This window comes from Camelus dromedarius, chromosome 1 (genome assembly GCF_036321535.1).
Source record: "Camelus dromedarius isolate mCamDro1 chromosome 1, mCamDro1.pat, whole genome shotgun sequence".
Classification (NCBI taxonomy): Eukaryota; Metazoa; Chordata; class Mammalia; order Artiodactyla; family Camelidae; genus Camelus; species Camelus dromedarius.
In genome coordinates, this window is record NC_087436.1 from 6,567,059 (window position 1) to 6,581,619 (window position 14,561).

General features: G+C 36.0%; 1 protein-coding gene across 1 annotated transcript in view; it reads left to right on the plus strand.

Annotated features, from left to right (window-relative positions):
* RXFP1 (relaxin family peptide receptor 1) overlaps window positions 1-14,561 on the plus strand; it is a 94,118-nt gene extending 79,557 nt beyond the window's left edge. Inside the window, exons 15-18 of the mRNA XM_031463891.2 lie at window positions 2,131-2,360; window positions 4,002-4,412; window positions 5,080-5,298; window positions 14,143-14,561. Of these exons, the coding sequence (XP_031319751.1) occupies window positions 2,131-2,360; window positions 4,002-4,412; window positions 5,080-5,298; window positions 14,143-14,444 (1,162 nt within the window). The 3' untranslated portion in view covers window positions 14,445-14,561. The remainder of the gene's footprint in view (window positions 1-2,130; window positions 2,361-4,001; window positions 4,413-5,079; window positions 5,299-14,142) is intronic.

Genomic DNA, 14,561 nt, shown 5'->3' on the forward strand with positions numbered 1-14,561 from the left:
ACCTCCACACCCAATGCATCCGATCTGCTAGTATTTCCTACGGACTAATTCACCTAAACAATAATTAACTCTTAAATGGCTGACGTTGCCTAGGGTGACTTTAGTTTTCCGTAGTTTCGTGGCGTCAAAGGAGATGTGTTTGGATGGCAGAGAACAGGAGTGCGGCGGGAACCCACTCAGCCTCGTTCGCCCCCCTCCACTCTGCGGCCACTCCCAATACTGATGTTTGCCTGATGAGCTAGTCGTTTGTACACGTGGCATGAATGAGACCAGATGAAAGAGGAGTGTGTACAGACAGCACAAAACAATTATAGATAAATAACTGCTCTACAAGGAGGAAGGAAGAGAGAAGCCCTCCTCAGTGAAAACTGCCCAGAGCATCAGGGCATGACTGGGGCAAGGGTACATGGACAGAAGGGTAAACTTTGAAAAATCTTTCATTCAAACAGTGTGTCTCATCGCACCATTGATTACATGCTTTACAAACATTTTCTTTAATTGAATGCGATCTTATAGCCAGGATTAGAATGACCTCCATGCCAAGGTAATTAATTCTCAATAATTTAGAAAGTGGCATGTCAGCGACCACCAGTCTATCATCTGGCTTGTATTTTAAATCCAACAGAGGACACTGTTTTTGCTTTCCATAGTTCCTCAGAGAGAATGCTTATAAAATTCCCTTGGTTGCACACAACATAAAACACTCCGACTGAATTAAGCAAAGCAGAGTTTATTGGGAGAAAATGGCATAGCTCACAAAACCCGAGAAACAACTCATGGAGGCGACTTGAACTGGGCAGAAGCCACATCAGATACAGGGATCCAGGCAGCAAGAGTGAAACTGCAGGACGATATACTGCAATCCTCAAGTTACCTTGTATTACTGCAACTCTTTATACGATAAACATCATTTCTATTTTATGCCGGAGTACATGGCTTTAGGGGCAAATAGATCGAAATTGAATCCTAATTTCTACACTTATTAGAAAATTTCCTGGCAGATAATTTGTCTCCATTGAAGCTTCATCTCCTCGTATGGTGATACTGACACCAACCTCATGGAGTTGATGTGAGGGGTTGCCCCTGATACTTAGAAGATGCTCAAAAAACGGTGGGGGTGTTGGTGGTAACACAGTAGTAATTACTGATTATTCAGGTGGTGACTGTTAACAAGGGAGGTCTCTCTACTGGTGAAAGGATTCACTCAACAAATACTTCCTGAACACCTTACTGTGTACCAAAATCCAGGGTCAGAGATATACATGTTAGCAAGTAGTTACACATCACATGATTAACTTCTGTAATAGGAAAGTCATGGAAGTACAGAGGACAAAGAACTTAACTCTCTCCCCCTGAGTGTGAAAAAGCAAAGTCAGCTGCAGTGATCATAGGAGTTCGGTAACAGTGCATTCACATACACCAAACCCTAAAAACCCAGTGACTGTCTCCTTGGGTGGGCTGCCTGGATCACATGTTAATAGTTCATTCATATTCTAAGTCTTACCTAACATTTGTGTATTCATTTTGCTTGTTTGCTGCTCTCACATGTTCTTTTACAGTAAAATCAAGTTAATGAGAACTAAACTTAAGTTTCAAGCTGCAGTATCCCTCACGTCTTTTTTTTTTTTTTAATTGAAGTACAGTCAGTTACAATGTGTCAATTTCTGGTGTACAGCACAATGTCCCAGTCACGCATATACATACATATATTCGTTTTCATATTCTTTTTCATTAAAGGTTATTACACAATATTGAATATAGTTCCCTGTGCTATACAGAAGAAATTTGTGGGTTTTTAAAATCTATTTTTATATATAGTGGCTAACATTTGTAAATCTCAAACTCCTAAATTTATCCCTTCCCACCCCCCCTTTCCCCAGGTAACCATAAGATTGTTTACTATGTCTGCGAGTCTGTTTCTGTTCTGTAGATGAAGTTCATTAGTGTCCTTTTTTTCTCTTTTTTTAGATTCCACATATAAATGATATCATATGGTATTTTTCTTTCTCTTTCTGGCCTCACATCTTAAGACATTTTCTTTCTACTGAGAAAACGTAGACAACTGATATGCATGTAGAGTGACGCTGAATCAAATTTACAATCTTCTTTCCCCTTCTCTTTGTACCTCAGCTATTTTAAGAAATTCCAGTACTGTGGCTACACCCCACATGTCCGCAGCTGCAAACCGAACACTGATGGCATCTCATCTTTAGAGAATCTCCTGGCGAGCATCATTCAGAGGGTGTTTGTCTGGGTTGTGTCTGCAGTCACATGCTTTGGAAACATCTTTGTTATTTGTACGCGACCTTACATCAGATCTGAGAACAGACTGCATGCCATGTCCATCATTTCTCTCTGCTGTGAGTACCTCCTGGCTAATGAGGAATTTACCTTTTCAAAATATATAAAAAGCATTGCTACTAGAAAATAAGGAAACAGAGTAGCAGAATTATGAGATCTTTACAGTTTCTCCTCTTGGCTTGTATATCATTTTCACGTTCACTACAATGAAAATAAAATTACTTTAGCAGTAAGAAAGTTTTTTAACTAAGAAAACTCAGTCACTTCACACAGATGACTGAAGCTCCCACTCATGAATTCTGTCTCATAAAGAAGCTTTGGTTCATTTGCTGTCTTCTCTGAAGGTATTTTATTAAAGCATATAAAATCTTTTGCAATGAATAAAAGAGAAACTTCCATAGCCACATTGTCACATCCAGACCTGCTATTATCTTCTTGTTTGCACATCCAGTTCATAGACACTGACTCCATAGTTGCTTTTAACCTGCTAACATCTTTCCCACTCATAATTTGAAACATTTAAATAAGCAAGTGTTTTTAAGAAAGTGTTAAATTTTTTAAGTTTTGAAAATGTGGTTGCAAGGTATTTTGTTAAATGAGGAATACAAAAAAAATAGATTAAAGTTATAAACCAGTTCTCAGGGGGTGTACAGTCTGGGTCAAGTGGCCTGTGATTTAGCCATCCTCCTTCAAACAAGCATCAATCCACACCATGTTCTACTCTTCTGCGTGCCCTTCCACATCTTATCCGCACCCTATTCAAAGTCTAATGTCTAACTGTTTTTTCATTGCAAGCTAGCCAAGAAGCAGAACTCAGAAATTGTTTACTACTCTGTATTGTTAGCCACAGCATTTTGAATATGCTCAAATTCCCTGATAAAAGCTAGAATATAGCTTCTGTGTTTAAAGATTAGGGCCAGCCTAATGATTTATACCATGATGTGATTTTTAGGATCTTTGTGTAGAATGCTTGTATGTTAAACAAACAAACAAAAATCACCTGCTTTCTGATATGTAGTATTTGCTTAAAAAGCAAATACTCCAAGAAGTGTATCACATTAACAGCTGATCTGGGGGCTGGAGAAGTCTAAAGAGACAGAGGAAGATGTTAAAATGGGAAGAGAGAATCAGAGAGAACCTCTGGTAAATCATTTAAGCCCCGCAAAACTACACTGACTGCAAAGCACTTCATCATTAGTCGTGTCTTCTAAATTATGGACTTCAAATATCATAGCAACTTCTGGATTACCTTCTCTGGGCTTTCGAATGATGCCTTTAGCTGGTTCTCCCCTGAGGAGAATCTCAGGGGAAGAGACGGACCCAATTATAACCTCCCCATCTTGTCCCTAATCGGATGCTCAACATAATTGCATTTTACTCATTTATTCAACACTTCCAGGTGATGGGGCTAGAATGGAAAACAAAACAGACAAGATCCCTGCTCTCACAGACCTGTCCATTAGTCAAAAGCAGAGAACTGATTACACAATCAGCTGCAGAGGGTCTCTACTGGTGGGGACCAAAGAGTTGGTGAAGTGGTCCTTACTAACAAACTAATTCTTAGAATAAAAACTACCTCCCCACCATGACAGAAGAAACTTGGCTATTTTTTAGCTAATCTTAAAAATATGACTGCTGACTGATAACTTCATTTTATCTGTTTTTCTCTCTAAATTTGTGAAACGTCCTGATCGCTCTAGGTGCCGACTGCCTGATGGGCATCTACCTATTCTCGATCGGAGCCTTTGACCTGAAGTTCCGAGGCGAGTACAACAAGCACGCGCAGCTGTGGACGGAGAGCCCGCACTGCCAGCTGCTGGGCTCCGTGGCCATCCTGTCCACGGAAGTGTCGGTGCTGCTCCTGACGTTCCTGACGCTGGAGAAGTACATCTGCATTGTGTACCCTTTTCGATGTCTGAGACCCGGAAAGTGCAGAACCATCACCGTTCTGATTCTCATCTGGATTGTTGGCTTCATCGTGGCTTTCGTCCCACTGAGCAATAAGGAATTTTTCAAAAACTACTACGGCACCAACGGAGTATGTTTCCCTCTTCATTCAGAAGATACAGAAAGTATTGGAGCCCAGATTTATTCCGTGGCAATTTTTCTTGGTAAGAAATTCTGTCTGATAAGCGCTTTCATTCTAATGTTAGAATACATCCCAGTAGGACTCTCATGATGCCTTCTAATGTTTACAGCTTTTTATCTCAGATCTTCTAAGCGAAAGTGACACTGGGGTGGATTGTATCAGAATCTCCTGAAGGGATCTGTTTTCTAAATTACCACCTTATCACATTAATTTAGACAAGCTACTAAACACTTGCCTTTCACGCATTCACTCTAACAATACTAAGCAAAATATATTTTAACTCTGCCTTTATAACATGAACAAATTCAAAGTAGTCACACAACTCTTTGGCTTGAGAGTAGACAAACAAGTGTTTTCTCTTGTGAAAACATTTTCAAAGTAGAACTTAAAACAGTTGAATTACCAAAAAATTAATATGAGGAAGATTAATTTAATAAGCCCAAGATATTCACTGAATGGCTATAATCTAATTTTAATATGCCATTTTAAAATTAAACATTTCATCATTGTTTATTACTTCAATGATATTTAAATTTTTTAATTCATGATTTTTGTACTTTAGTCATTCTTACGAAGAACAGAAAACACATTGTGGTCTTTGTATCTTCTTTGTAATAACTGCTAAGAGAATGTTTATTTGTTTTGAAAATGTTCATATTCATGAATAGTAAACTTTGTGTCCTTCATAGGTATTAATTTGGCAGCGTTTATCATCATAGTTTTTTCCTATGGAAGCATGTTTTACAGCGTTCATCAAAGCGCCCTAACAGCCACTGAAGTTCGGAATCAAGTTAGAAAAGAGATGATCTTAGCCAAACGGTTTTTCTTTATTGTATTTACTGATGCCTTATGTTGGATGCCCATCTTTGTACTGAAATTTCTTTCATTGCTTCAGGTAGAAATACCAGGTACAATTTTTTTTCTTTCTGTAAAGAAAAAATAAATCTCTTTCTACAGAGTTTCTCTAAGAAAGACACTTATGATCCCTAACACTAACTCATCTCAAGAAGTATAAGTCAGAGTTATATATACTTAAAGCTCTGTTCATCAATAAAATGTTTATTGGCAGGAAGCTGTCCAGTTCTTTTTTTTCCCTAAGCCATTCCATTTTATTTTTAGATTAATATGAGTTACTTGTAAATTAAATTTTTGTCTTAAATGATATACTTTTCTTTTTAAATTTTTAATGTATTGAAGTATAGTTGACTTACAATACTACATTAGTTTCAAGTGTACAACATAGTGACTCAATATTTTTATAGATTACCAACATACAAAGTTAATATAAAATACTACCTATATTATCTGTGCTATACATTGTAACTCTGTGACTTATTTATTGTATAACTGGTAGCTTGGAACTCTTAATATCCTTCACCTATTTTACCTCCCCCTCCCCTGTCTGGTAACTACTAGTTTGTTTTCTATATCTGTGAGTCTGTTTCTGTTTTGTTACATTTGTTTTGTTCTTTAGATATATATGAAAATATACTGTATTTGTCTTTCTCTGACTTATTTCACTAGGCATAATACCCTCCAGGTCCATCCATGTTGCTGCAAATAAGATTTTTTTCTTTTTTATGGCTGAGTAGTATATACATCACATCTCCCTTATCCATTCATCTGCTGATGGACATCTAGGTTGTTTCCACATCTTGGCAATTGTAAATAATGCAATGAACATTGGGATGCATGTATCTTTTCCAATTAGTGTTTTCATTTTCTTCAGATAAATACCCAGGAGTGGAACTGCTAGATCATATGGTAATTCTATTTTTAATTTTTTGAGGACCCTTCATACTGTTTTCCATAGTGGCTGCACCAATTTACATTCCCACCAACAGTGTACAAGAGTTCTCTTTTCTCCACATCCTCATCAGTACTTGTAATTTCTTGTCTTTTTGATGATACCCATTCTTACAGGTGTGAGGGATGTCTCATTGTGCTTTTGATTTGCATTTCCCTGATGATTAGCGATGTTGCGCATCTTTTCATGTGTCTGCTGGCCATCTGTATGTCTTCTTTGGGAAAATGCCTATTCAGGTGGTCTCGTTTTTTAAACAGATTTTTGTTTTTTTGATGTTAAGTTGTATGAGGTCTTTATATATTTTGGATAATAACCCTTTATCGGTCACATCACTTGCAAATATCTTCTCCCATTCGGTAGGTTGCTTTTCATTTTATTGATGGTTCCCTTTGCTGGGCAAAAGGTTTTTTAATTTAGGTAAGTCCCATTTGTTTAGTTTTGCTTTTGTTTCCCTTGACTGAGGAGACATCCAAAAATTCTGCTAACACTGACGGCAAAAAGCATACATCTTATTTTCTTCCAGGCCTTTTATGATTTCAGGTCTTATATTTAAATCTTAAACCCATTTTGAGTTTATTTTTGTGTATGGCATGAGAAACTGTTTTCATTTCATTCTTTTACATGTAACTGTCCAGCTTTCCCAACATCATTTATTGAAGAGACTCTCTTTTCCATATCCTATAGTCTTGCCTCCTTTGTTATAGACTAATTGAACATAAGTGCATGGGTTCCATTGAGCTCTCTGTCTGCTTTTGTGCCAGTACTATACTGTTCTGATTACCATAGCTTTGTAGTATAGCGTGAAGTCAGGGAGTGTGATACTTCTAGCATTGTTCTTCTTTCTCCAGATTGCTTTAGCTATTCCAGGTTTTTTTTGTAGTCCTATACAAAGTTTAGAATTATTTGTTCTAGCTCCCTGAAAAATGCCATGGATATTTTGATAGGGATTGCATTGACTCTGTAGATTGCTTTGGGCAGTATGGACATTTTAACAATATTAATTCTTCCAATCCAAGAACACAGTGTATCTTTCCACTTATTTGATGTCTTCATTTTCTTTCATCAATGCCTTATAGTTTTCAGAGTACATTTCTTTCAGCTCCTTGGTAACATTTATTGCTAGGTATTTTATTCTTCTTGATTTGATTGTAAGGGGGATTATTTTCTTAATTTCACTTTCTGATAGCTCATTATTGGTGTGGAGAAATGTAACCAGTTACTATATGTTAATTTTGTATCCTGCAACTTTACTGAATTCATTGATGAGCTCTAGTAGTTTTCTGGTGGCATCTGTGGGATTTTCTATGTATAGTATCATGTCACCTGTAAACAGTGACAGTTTTATTTCTCCCTTTCCAGTTGGGTTCCTTTTATTTCTTTTTCTTCTCTGATTGCTGTGGCTAGCACTTCCAAAACTATGTAGACTAAAAGTGGCAAGAGTGGGCATCCTTGTCTTGTTCCTGGTCTTAGAGGAAGTGCTTTCAGCTCTTCACCACTGAGAATACAGTTAGTCATGGGTTTGTCATATATGGCCTTTTTTATGTTGCAGTATGTTCCCTCTATGCCCACATTCTGGAGAGTTTTTATCACAAATGGATGTTGAACTTTGTCAAATACTTTCTATGCATCTATTGAGATGATCATATGGTTTTCACTCTTCAATTTGTTAATGTGGTGTATAAGACTGATTGATTTGCAGATACTGAATCATCCTTGTGACTGTGGGATGAATCCAACTTGATCATGGTGTATGATCTTTTTAATGTGTTGTTGGATTCATTTTGCTAATATTTTGTTGAGGATTTTTGCATCTATATTCATCAGTGATACTGGCTTGTAATTTTCTTTTTTTTTTATGATATCTTTGTCTGGTTTTGGTATCAGGTATCTAGCCTCATAGAATGACTTTAGAAGTGTTCTTTCCTCTGCAGTTTTGTGGAATAGTTTCAGAAGCATAGGTGTTAACTGTTCCTTGAATGTTTGCTAGAATTCACCTATAAAACCAGCTTGTCCTGTACTTTTGTTTCTTTGGAGTTTTTAAATTACTGGTTCAATCTCATTACTGGGAATTGGCCTGTTCATATTTCCTATTTCTTCCTGGCTCAATCTTGGAAGATTGTACCTTTCTAAGATTTTGTCCATTTCTTCTAAGTTGGCATATAGTTGTTCATAATATTCTCTTAAGATCCTTTCTGTTTCTGTGGTGTCGGTTATATCATCTCCCTTTTCATTTCTGATTTTACTGATTTGGGCCCTCTCCCTTTTTTTCTTGATGAGTCTGGTTAAAAATTTATCAGTTTTGTTTATCTTTTCAAAGAAACAGCTTTTAGTTTCATTGATCTTTTCTATTTTTTTTTTTTTTTAGTCTCTGTTTCATTTATTTCTGCTCTAATCCTTAGGATTTATTTCCTTCTACTAACCTGGGGTTTTATTTATTCCTCTTTCTCTAGTTGCTTTACATGTAAGGTTAGGTTGTTTATTTGAGATTTTGCTTGTTTCCTGAGGTAAGCTTGTATTTTTATGAACTTCTCTCTTAGAACTGTTTTTGCTGCATCCCATAGGTTTTGGATCATCGTGTTCTCATTTTCATTTGTCTCAAAGTATTTTTTTATTTCCTCTTTGACTTCTTAAGTGATCCATTGGGTTTTTATAGCATATTGTTTGGCCTCCCGTGTTTGTGGTTTCAGCATTTTTTTTCTTGCAGTTGATTTCTAGTCTCTTAGCATTGTAGTCAGAAAAGATGCTTGATATAATTTCAATATTCTTAAATTTGTCTAGGCTTGTTTTGTGACCTGGAAAATGTTCTGTGTGCTCTTGAAAAGAATGTGTATTCTGCTGCTTCCAGATAGAATGCTCTCTATGTATCAATTAAGTCCATCTGGTCTAATGTATCATTTAAGGCCAGTATTTCCTTATTGATTTTTCATCTGGATAATCTGTCCATTGATGTAAGTGGGGTTTTAAAGTTCCCTAATATAATTGTGTTACTGTCAATTTCTCCTTCCACGTCTGTTAATATTTGCCTTATTCATTTAGGTGCTCCTCTGCTGGATGCATATATAGTTACAATTGTTATATCTTCTTGGGTTGATCCTTTGATCATTATGTAGTGTCCTCATCTGTTATAACAATATTTTAGTGTATTTTATTTGCTATACGTATTGTGGCTCCAGCTTCCTTTTGATCTCCATTTGCATGGAATACCTTTTTCCTTATATATTCCTAATGCACTCTTGTAAGATTGTATGTTTTAGGAATTTATCCATTTCTTGTAGATTGTCCAATTTATTGGAATATAACTGTTAGTAGTATTCTCTTATGATTGTATTTCTATGATATCAGTTGTTAACTTTGACTTTTTCCATTTCTAATTTTATTTATTTGAGTTCTGTCTTTTTTTCTTAATGAGTCTGGGTAAAAATTTATCCATCTTTCATCTTCTCAAAAAAAAACAGCTTTTAGTGTCATTGACTTTTTTTTTTTTTTTTAGTCTCTATTTCATTTATTTTTGCTCTGCTCTTTATTATTTCCTTCCTTCTAGTAACTTTGTGTTTTGTTTGTTCTTTCTCTAGTTCCTTAAGGTGTAAGGTTAGGTTGTCTATTTGAGATTTTTTTGTTTGTTTCTTGAAATAGCTTTGAATCAGTATAAACTTCCCTTTTAGAACTGCTTTTGCTGTGTCCCATAGATTCTGGAGTTTTGTCTTTCTATTTTCATTCATTTTAAGGTACTTTTATTTCCTCTTTGATTTCTTTGTTGACCCATTGGTTTTTTAGTAGCATGTTGTTTAGTCTCCACAAGTTTGTGTTTCCCAGGTTTCTTCCTGTAATTGATTTCTACTTTCATAGTATTGTGGTTAGAAAGATGCTTGATATTATTTCAATCTTCTTAAATTTTTGGAGACTTGTTTTGTGGCCTAGCATGTGGTATCTCCTGGAGAATGTTGTATGTGCACTTAAGAAGACTGCATAATCTGTTGTTTTTTAACGAAATGTTCTGTAGACATTTATTAAGTCTATCTGGTATTACGTGTCACTTAAAGCCAGTTTTCTTGTTGATTTTCTATCTGGATGATCTAGCAATTGATGTGAATTAAAGTATTAATTAAAGGTATTAAAGTCCTTGCTATCATTGTATTACTGTCAGTTTCTCCCTTTATGTCTAGTAACAGCTACTTTACATATTTAGGTGCTCCTATGGTAAGTGCATATATGTTTACAAATGTTATAGCCTCTTCTTGGGTTTACCCCCTTTATCATTATATAATGCCCTTTTCTGGTTTTTGTTATAGACTGTAAAGTCTATTTTGTCTGATTTAAGTATTGCTAATCCAGTTTTCATTTCCATTTGCATAGAATATGTTTTTCCATCCCTTCATTTTCAGTCCATATGTGTTTTTGCTCTGAAGTGAGTCTTTTGTAGACAGCACTTAGATGGTGCTTGTTTTTAATCCATTTAGCCACTCTATGTCTTTTTTGTGGTGCATACAGTCCACTTGTATTTAAAGTGATTGTTGATAAGTATGTACTTATTGCCACGTTGTTGCTTGTTTTCTGGTTGTTTTGTAACTCTTGCTTGTTCTTTTCTTCTTTTAGCATCCTCTCTTGTGGTTTAATGATTTCATTTAGTGTTATGTTTGGGTCTCTTTCTCTTTGTTTTTTGTGTATCTGTTGTTGATTTATGGTTTGCAGTTACCATTAAAGAGAGAAAGAGAGAGAGGCTGAGAGACTTGTAACCTGACGGTTTAACTTAGAGCACATTCTAAAAGCTCTATGTTTTATCCCCCTCCTGAGTTTTGTTTTGATGTCATAGTTTACATCTTTATGTGTATCCCTTAACTATTTATTGTACTTATAGTTGCTTTCACAACTTTCATCTTCTGAACTTCATACTAGCTCTTTTAAGTAGCTGATCCACTGCCTTTAATATATATTTGCCTTTATCAGTGAGACTTTTTTCCTTCATCTAGTTTATTATTTATTATGGCCTTTTCTTTTCCACTTAAAAACCATTCTTACAAGGATGGTTTAGTGGTGATGAACTTTTTTAGTTTTTGCTTGTTGGGAAACTCTTTAGTGCTCCTTCAGTTCTGAATGATAACCTTACCAGACAGAGTATCCTTGGTTGCAAGTTTTTTCTTTCATCACTTTAACTATATAATGCACCTTCTTTCTGACCTGCAAATTTCCACTGAAAAATGAGCTAGTAGCCTTCCTCATAAGGGTTCCTTTATATGTGACTCTTGGGTTTTTTTTCTTGCTGCCTTCAAAATTTTCTCTTTAACTCTTGCCACTTTAATTATGTCTTGTGTGGATCTTTTTGGGGTCATTTTGTGCTTCCTGGGTCAGGATATATGTTTTATCAGGTTAGGGGAATTTTCAGTCATTATTTAATCAAATGTGTTTCTTTTTTTTTTTTTTTTTTTTTTTTTTTTTTGCCCCTTTCCCTCACTTTTCTCATTCTGGGACCCCTATAATACAAATATTAGTATACTTGTTATTGTTTCAGAGGTCCTTTAAACTAGCCTCATTTTTTTAAATTACTTTTTCTTCCTGCTGTTCTGATTGGGTGATTTACACTATTCTGTCCTCCAGGTTGCTAAGCATTCTTCTGTATCATCTAATCTACTGTGATTCCCTCTTGTGTACTTTTCACTTCAGCTTTTGTAATCTTCAGCTCTGAGTGGTTTTTTATCTTTTCTAATTCTTTGTTAAAGTTATGTGTTCCTCTATTCTTTTCCCGAGTTGTGTGAGCATTTTTATGACCATTGCTTTGAACTGTTTGTCAGGAAAATCACTTATCTCCATTTTTGTAAAGTTGGGGGCGGGAGGGTTTATCTTGGTCTTTAATTTGGAATATATTCCTCTGTCTCCTCATTTTGTCTCACTTTGTGAAATCAGTTGTAACAGTTACTTCTGGTTTTGACATGTGTCCTCGTGCGGGAGCACCCTATGTGGTCTGCGTGTGCCCAGTGGCTCTGGTGGGAGTGCTGGGTCTGAAACAAACATAGGGCAGAGCTTTTTCTGGAACATGCCCAGGCCATTGCCTTGGTGTAGGGTTGGGGGCTGGAGATGAAAGGGCTAGAGTCAGAGTCCCATGTGAGCCAGGGGACTTCTCCCGGGGTACACTGGCAGCTGCTACCTTGGGGATGGGGGACTGGAGCCAGAGGGGCCAGAGCCAGAGCACGGGGTGGGGGTGTGGTGGGGACAGATTCTCCCAGCACATGCCAGTGGCTGCTGCCTTGTTCAAGTCTTTCCACAGATGCCAAAAACACAATCACTCTGGGAGCAAAGGAACAACGACTCACATAAATTATGCTCAGTGTGTTGAAATTCTGATAATCCCATGCTTGAGATGACCAGAAAAGAAAACAAGTCAAAGTGATTATCAAATAATTACTTCACTTTTTTCAGAACATAGGAAAATTTTCTTCCTAGAATACAGAGCAATTTAGAGAACATTACCCCAGAGTGAGAGATGATAAAAGCACTCTTGATATTTAAAAACAGTGTGTATCACACTCACTAGGATGGCTGTTATCAAAAACAAAGAAAAAAACAACTATTGGTGAGGATGTGGAGAAATTGGAACTCATACTGGTGGGAATGTAAAATAGCACAACTGCAGTAGAAAACAGTATGGTGGGTCCTCCACCATAGAAAATTAAATGTAGAATAACAATATGACCCAGCCATTCTACTTCTTAGTATATACCTAAAAGAACTGAAAGCAGAGAATTAAACATATTCATGTATGCATGTTCCTAACAGCCAAAATATGGAAACAACCCAAGTGTCCATCAATGGACAAAGTTAAACCAAATGTGTTACATATACACAAGGAATTATAATTCAGCCTTTAAAGGGATGAAATTCTGACACATGCTACAACATGGATAGAATTTGAAGACACAATGCTACTGAAATAAGCCAGTCACAAACAAATGTTGTATGAGTCCATTTATATGAGGTAACTAGTGTAGTCAAATTCACAGAGACAAAAAGTTTGTAAATGGTGCTGTCAGGGGTTGAGGGGAAGAGGGTGTGGGAAGTTACTGTTTAAAGGTACAGAGTTTCAGTTTTCAGTTTGGGAAAATGAAAAAGTTCAGGAGATGGATGGTGGTGTACAACAATGTAATGAAATGCCATTGAACTATACACTTAAATAGGGTTAAAATGGAAAATTTTATGTTATTTATATTTTACCACGATAAAAAAATGTGTAAAATCCTCTTTACTGTATGTATAATGCGATATATAATCACATTTTAAAAATTTATAAACATACAATTTTAATTTTGCTTTATCCCGTGGTTGTTGGTGGTAGTGCCTTACATTTTATAAGTAATAAAGAAGGAAGATAGCATACACTGAATTACAATAAAAATCTGAGCATTTGGTAGTTGCATATATACTACAGTGATTTTAAGATAAAGTTAGCCAAAGATGTTTTTACTGAAATAAATATCTGGTCAAAAGCCTAAAAATGCATACTTGTTTAAAAACCAAACAGTAGGGGAAAAAAAATCTATTAGAGATTCATCTATATATTTTTGAGAAATACTACATGTACTATCTAGTAATTAAAACATTTGAAAAAGTATGATTTAAATGCTAAACATTGTTTTTCCTAAACTGGAATCATATCAGACTAATATGTAATCACTTGGCAGAAAATATCTCTATCTAATGGAATACTTTTGTTGGTGTATTCAAGAAAAGCTACTTAGCAAAAACCTGTGTTTTTGCAGTGTCAGCACCTCCCTCAAAACACTGGCACCCTGGAAAAATATATTCTGGAAACACATATAGACTTGGTATTTAATTATGGGACATCAAGGGGGAAAATTAAGACTCAAAAGACAGCTGAGGGAGAAACAGGGAAAAGGTGTTTCTATACCTTGTAAACATCCATAAACATTTAAGGTGTTTCATTTTTCTCCTCCAGGTACCATAACCTCTTGGGTGGTGATTTTTATTCTGCCTATCAACAGTGCTTTGAACCCAATTCTCTATACTCTGACCACAAGACCATTCAAAGAAATGATCCATCAGTTTTGGTACAACTATAGACAAAGAAGATCTCTTGACAGCAAAGGAAGTCAGAAAACATATACTCCATCGTTCATCTGGGTAGAGATGTGGCCCCTGCAGGAGGTGCCCTCTGAGTTAATGAAGCCAGCTCTCTTCACAGACCCCTGTGAATTGTCACTAATCTCTCAATCAACTAGACTCAATTCTTATTCATAACTGACTCCGAAACCCATTTCTACAGAGAACACTGTGGGATACTTCATGATGGATTTATTAGTATAAAATAAATGACACAAAATAATTTATAATAATGGCTAAAGTAAATTAGCTTAC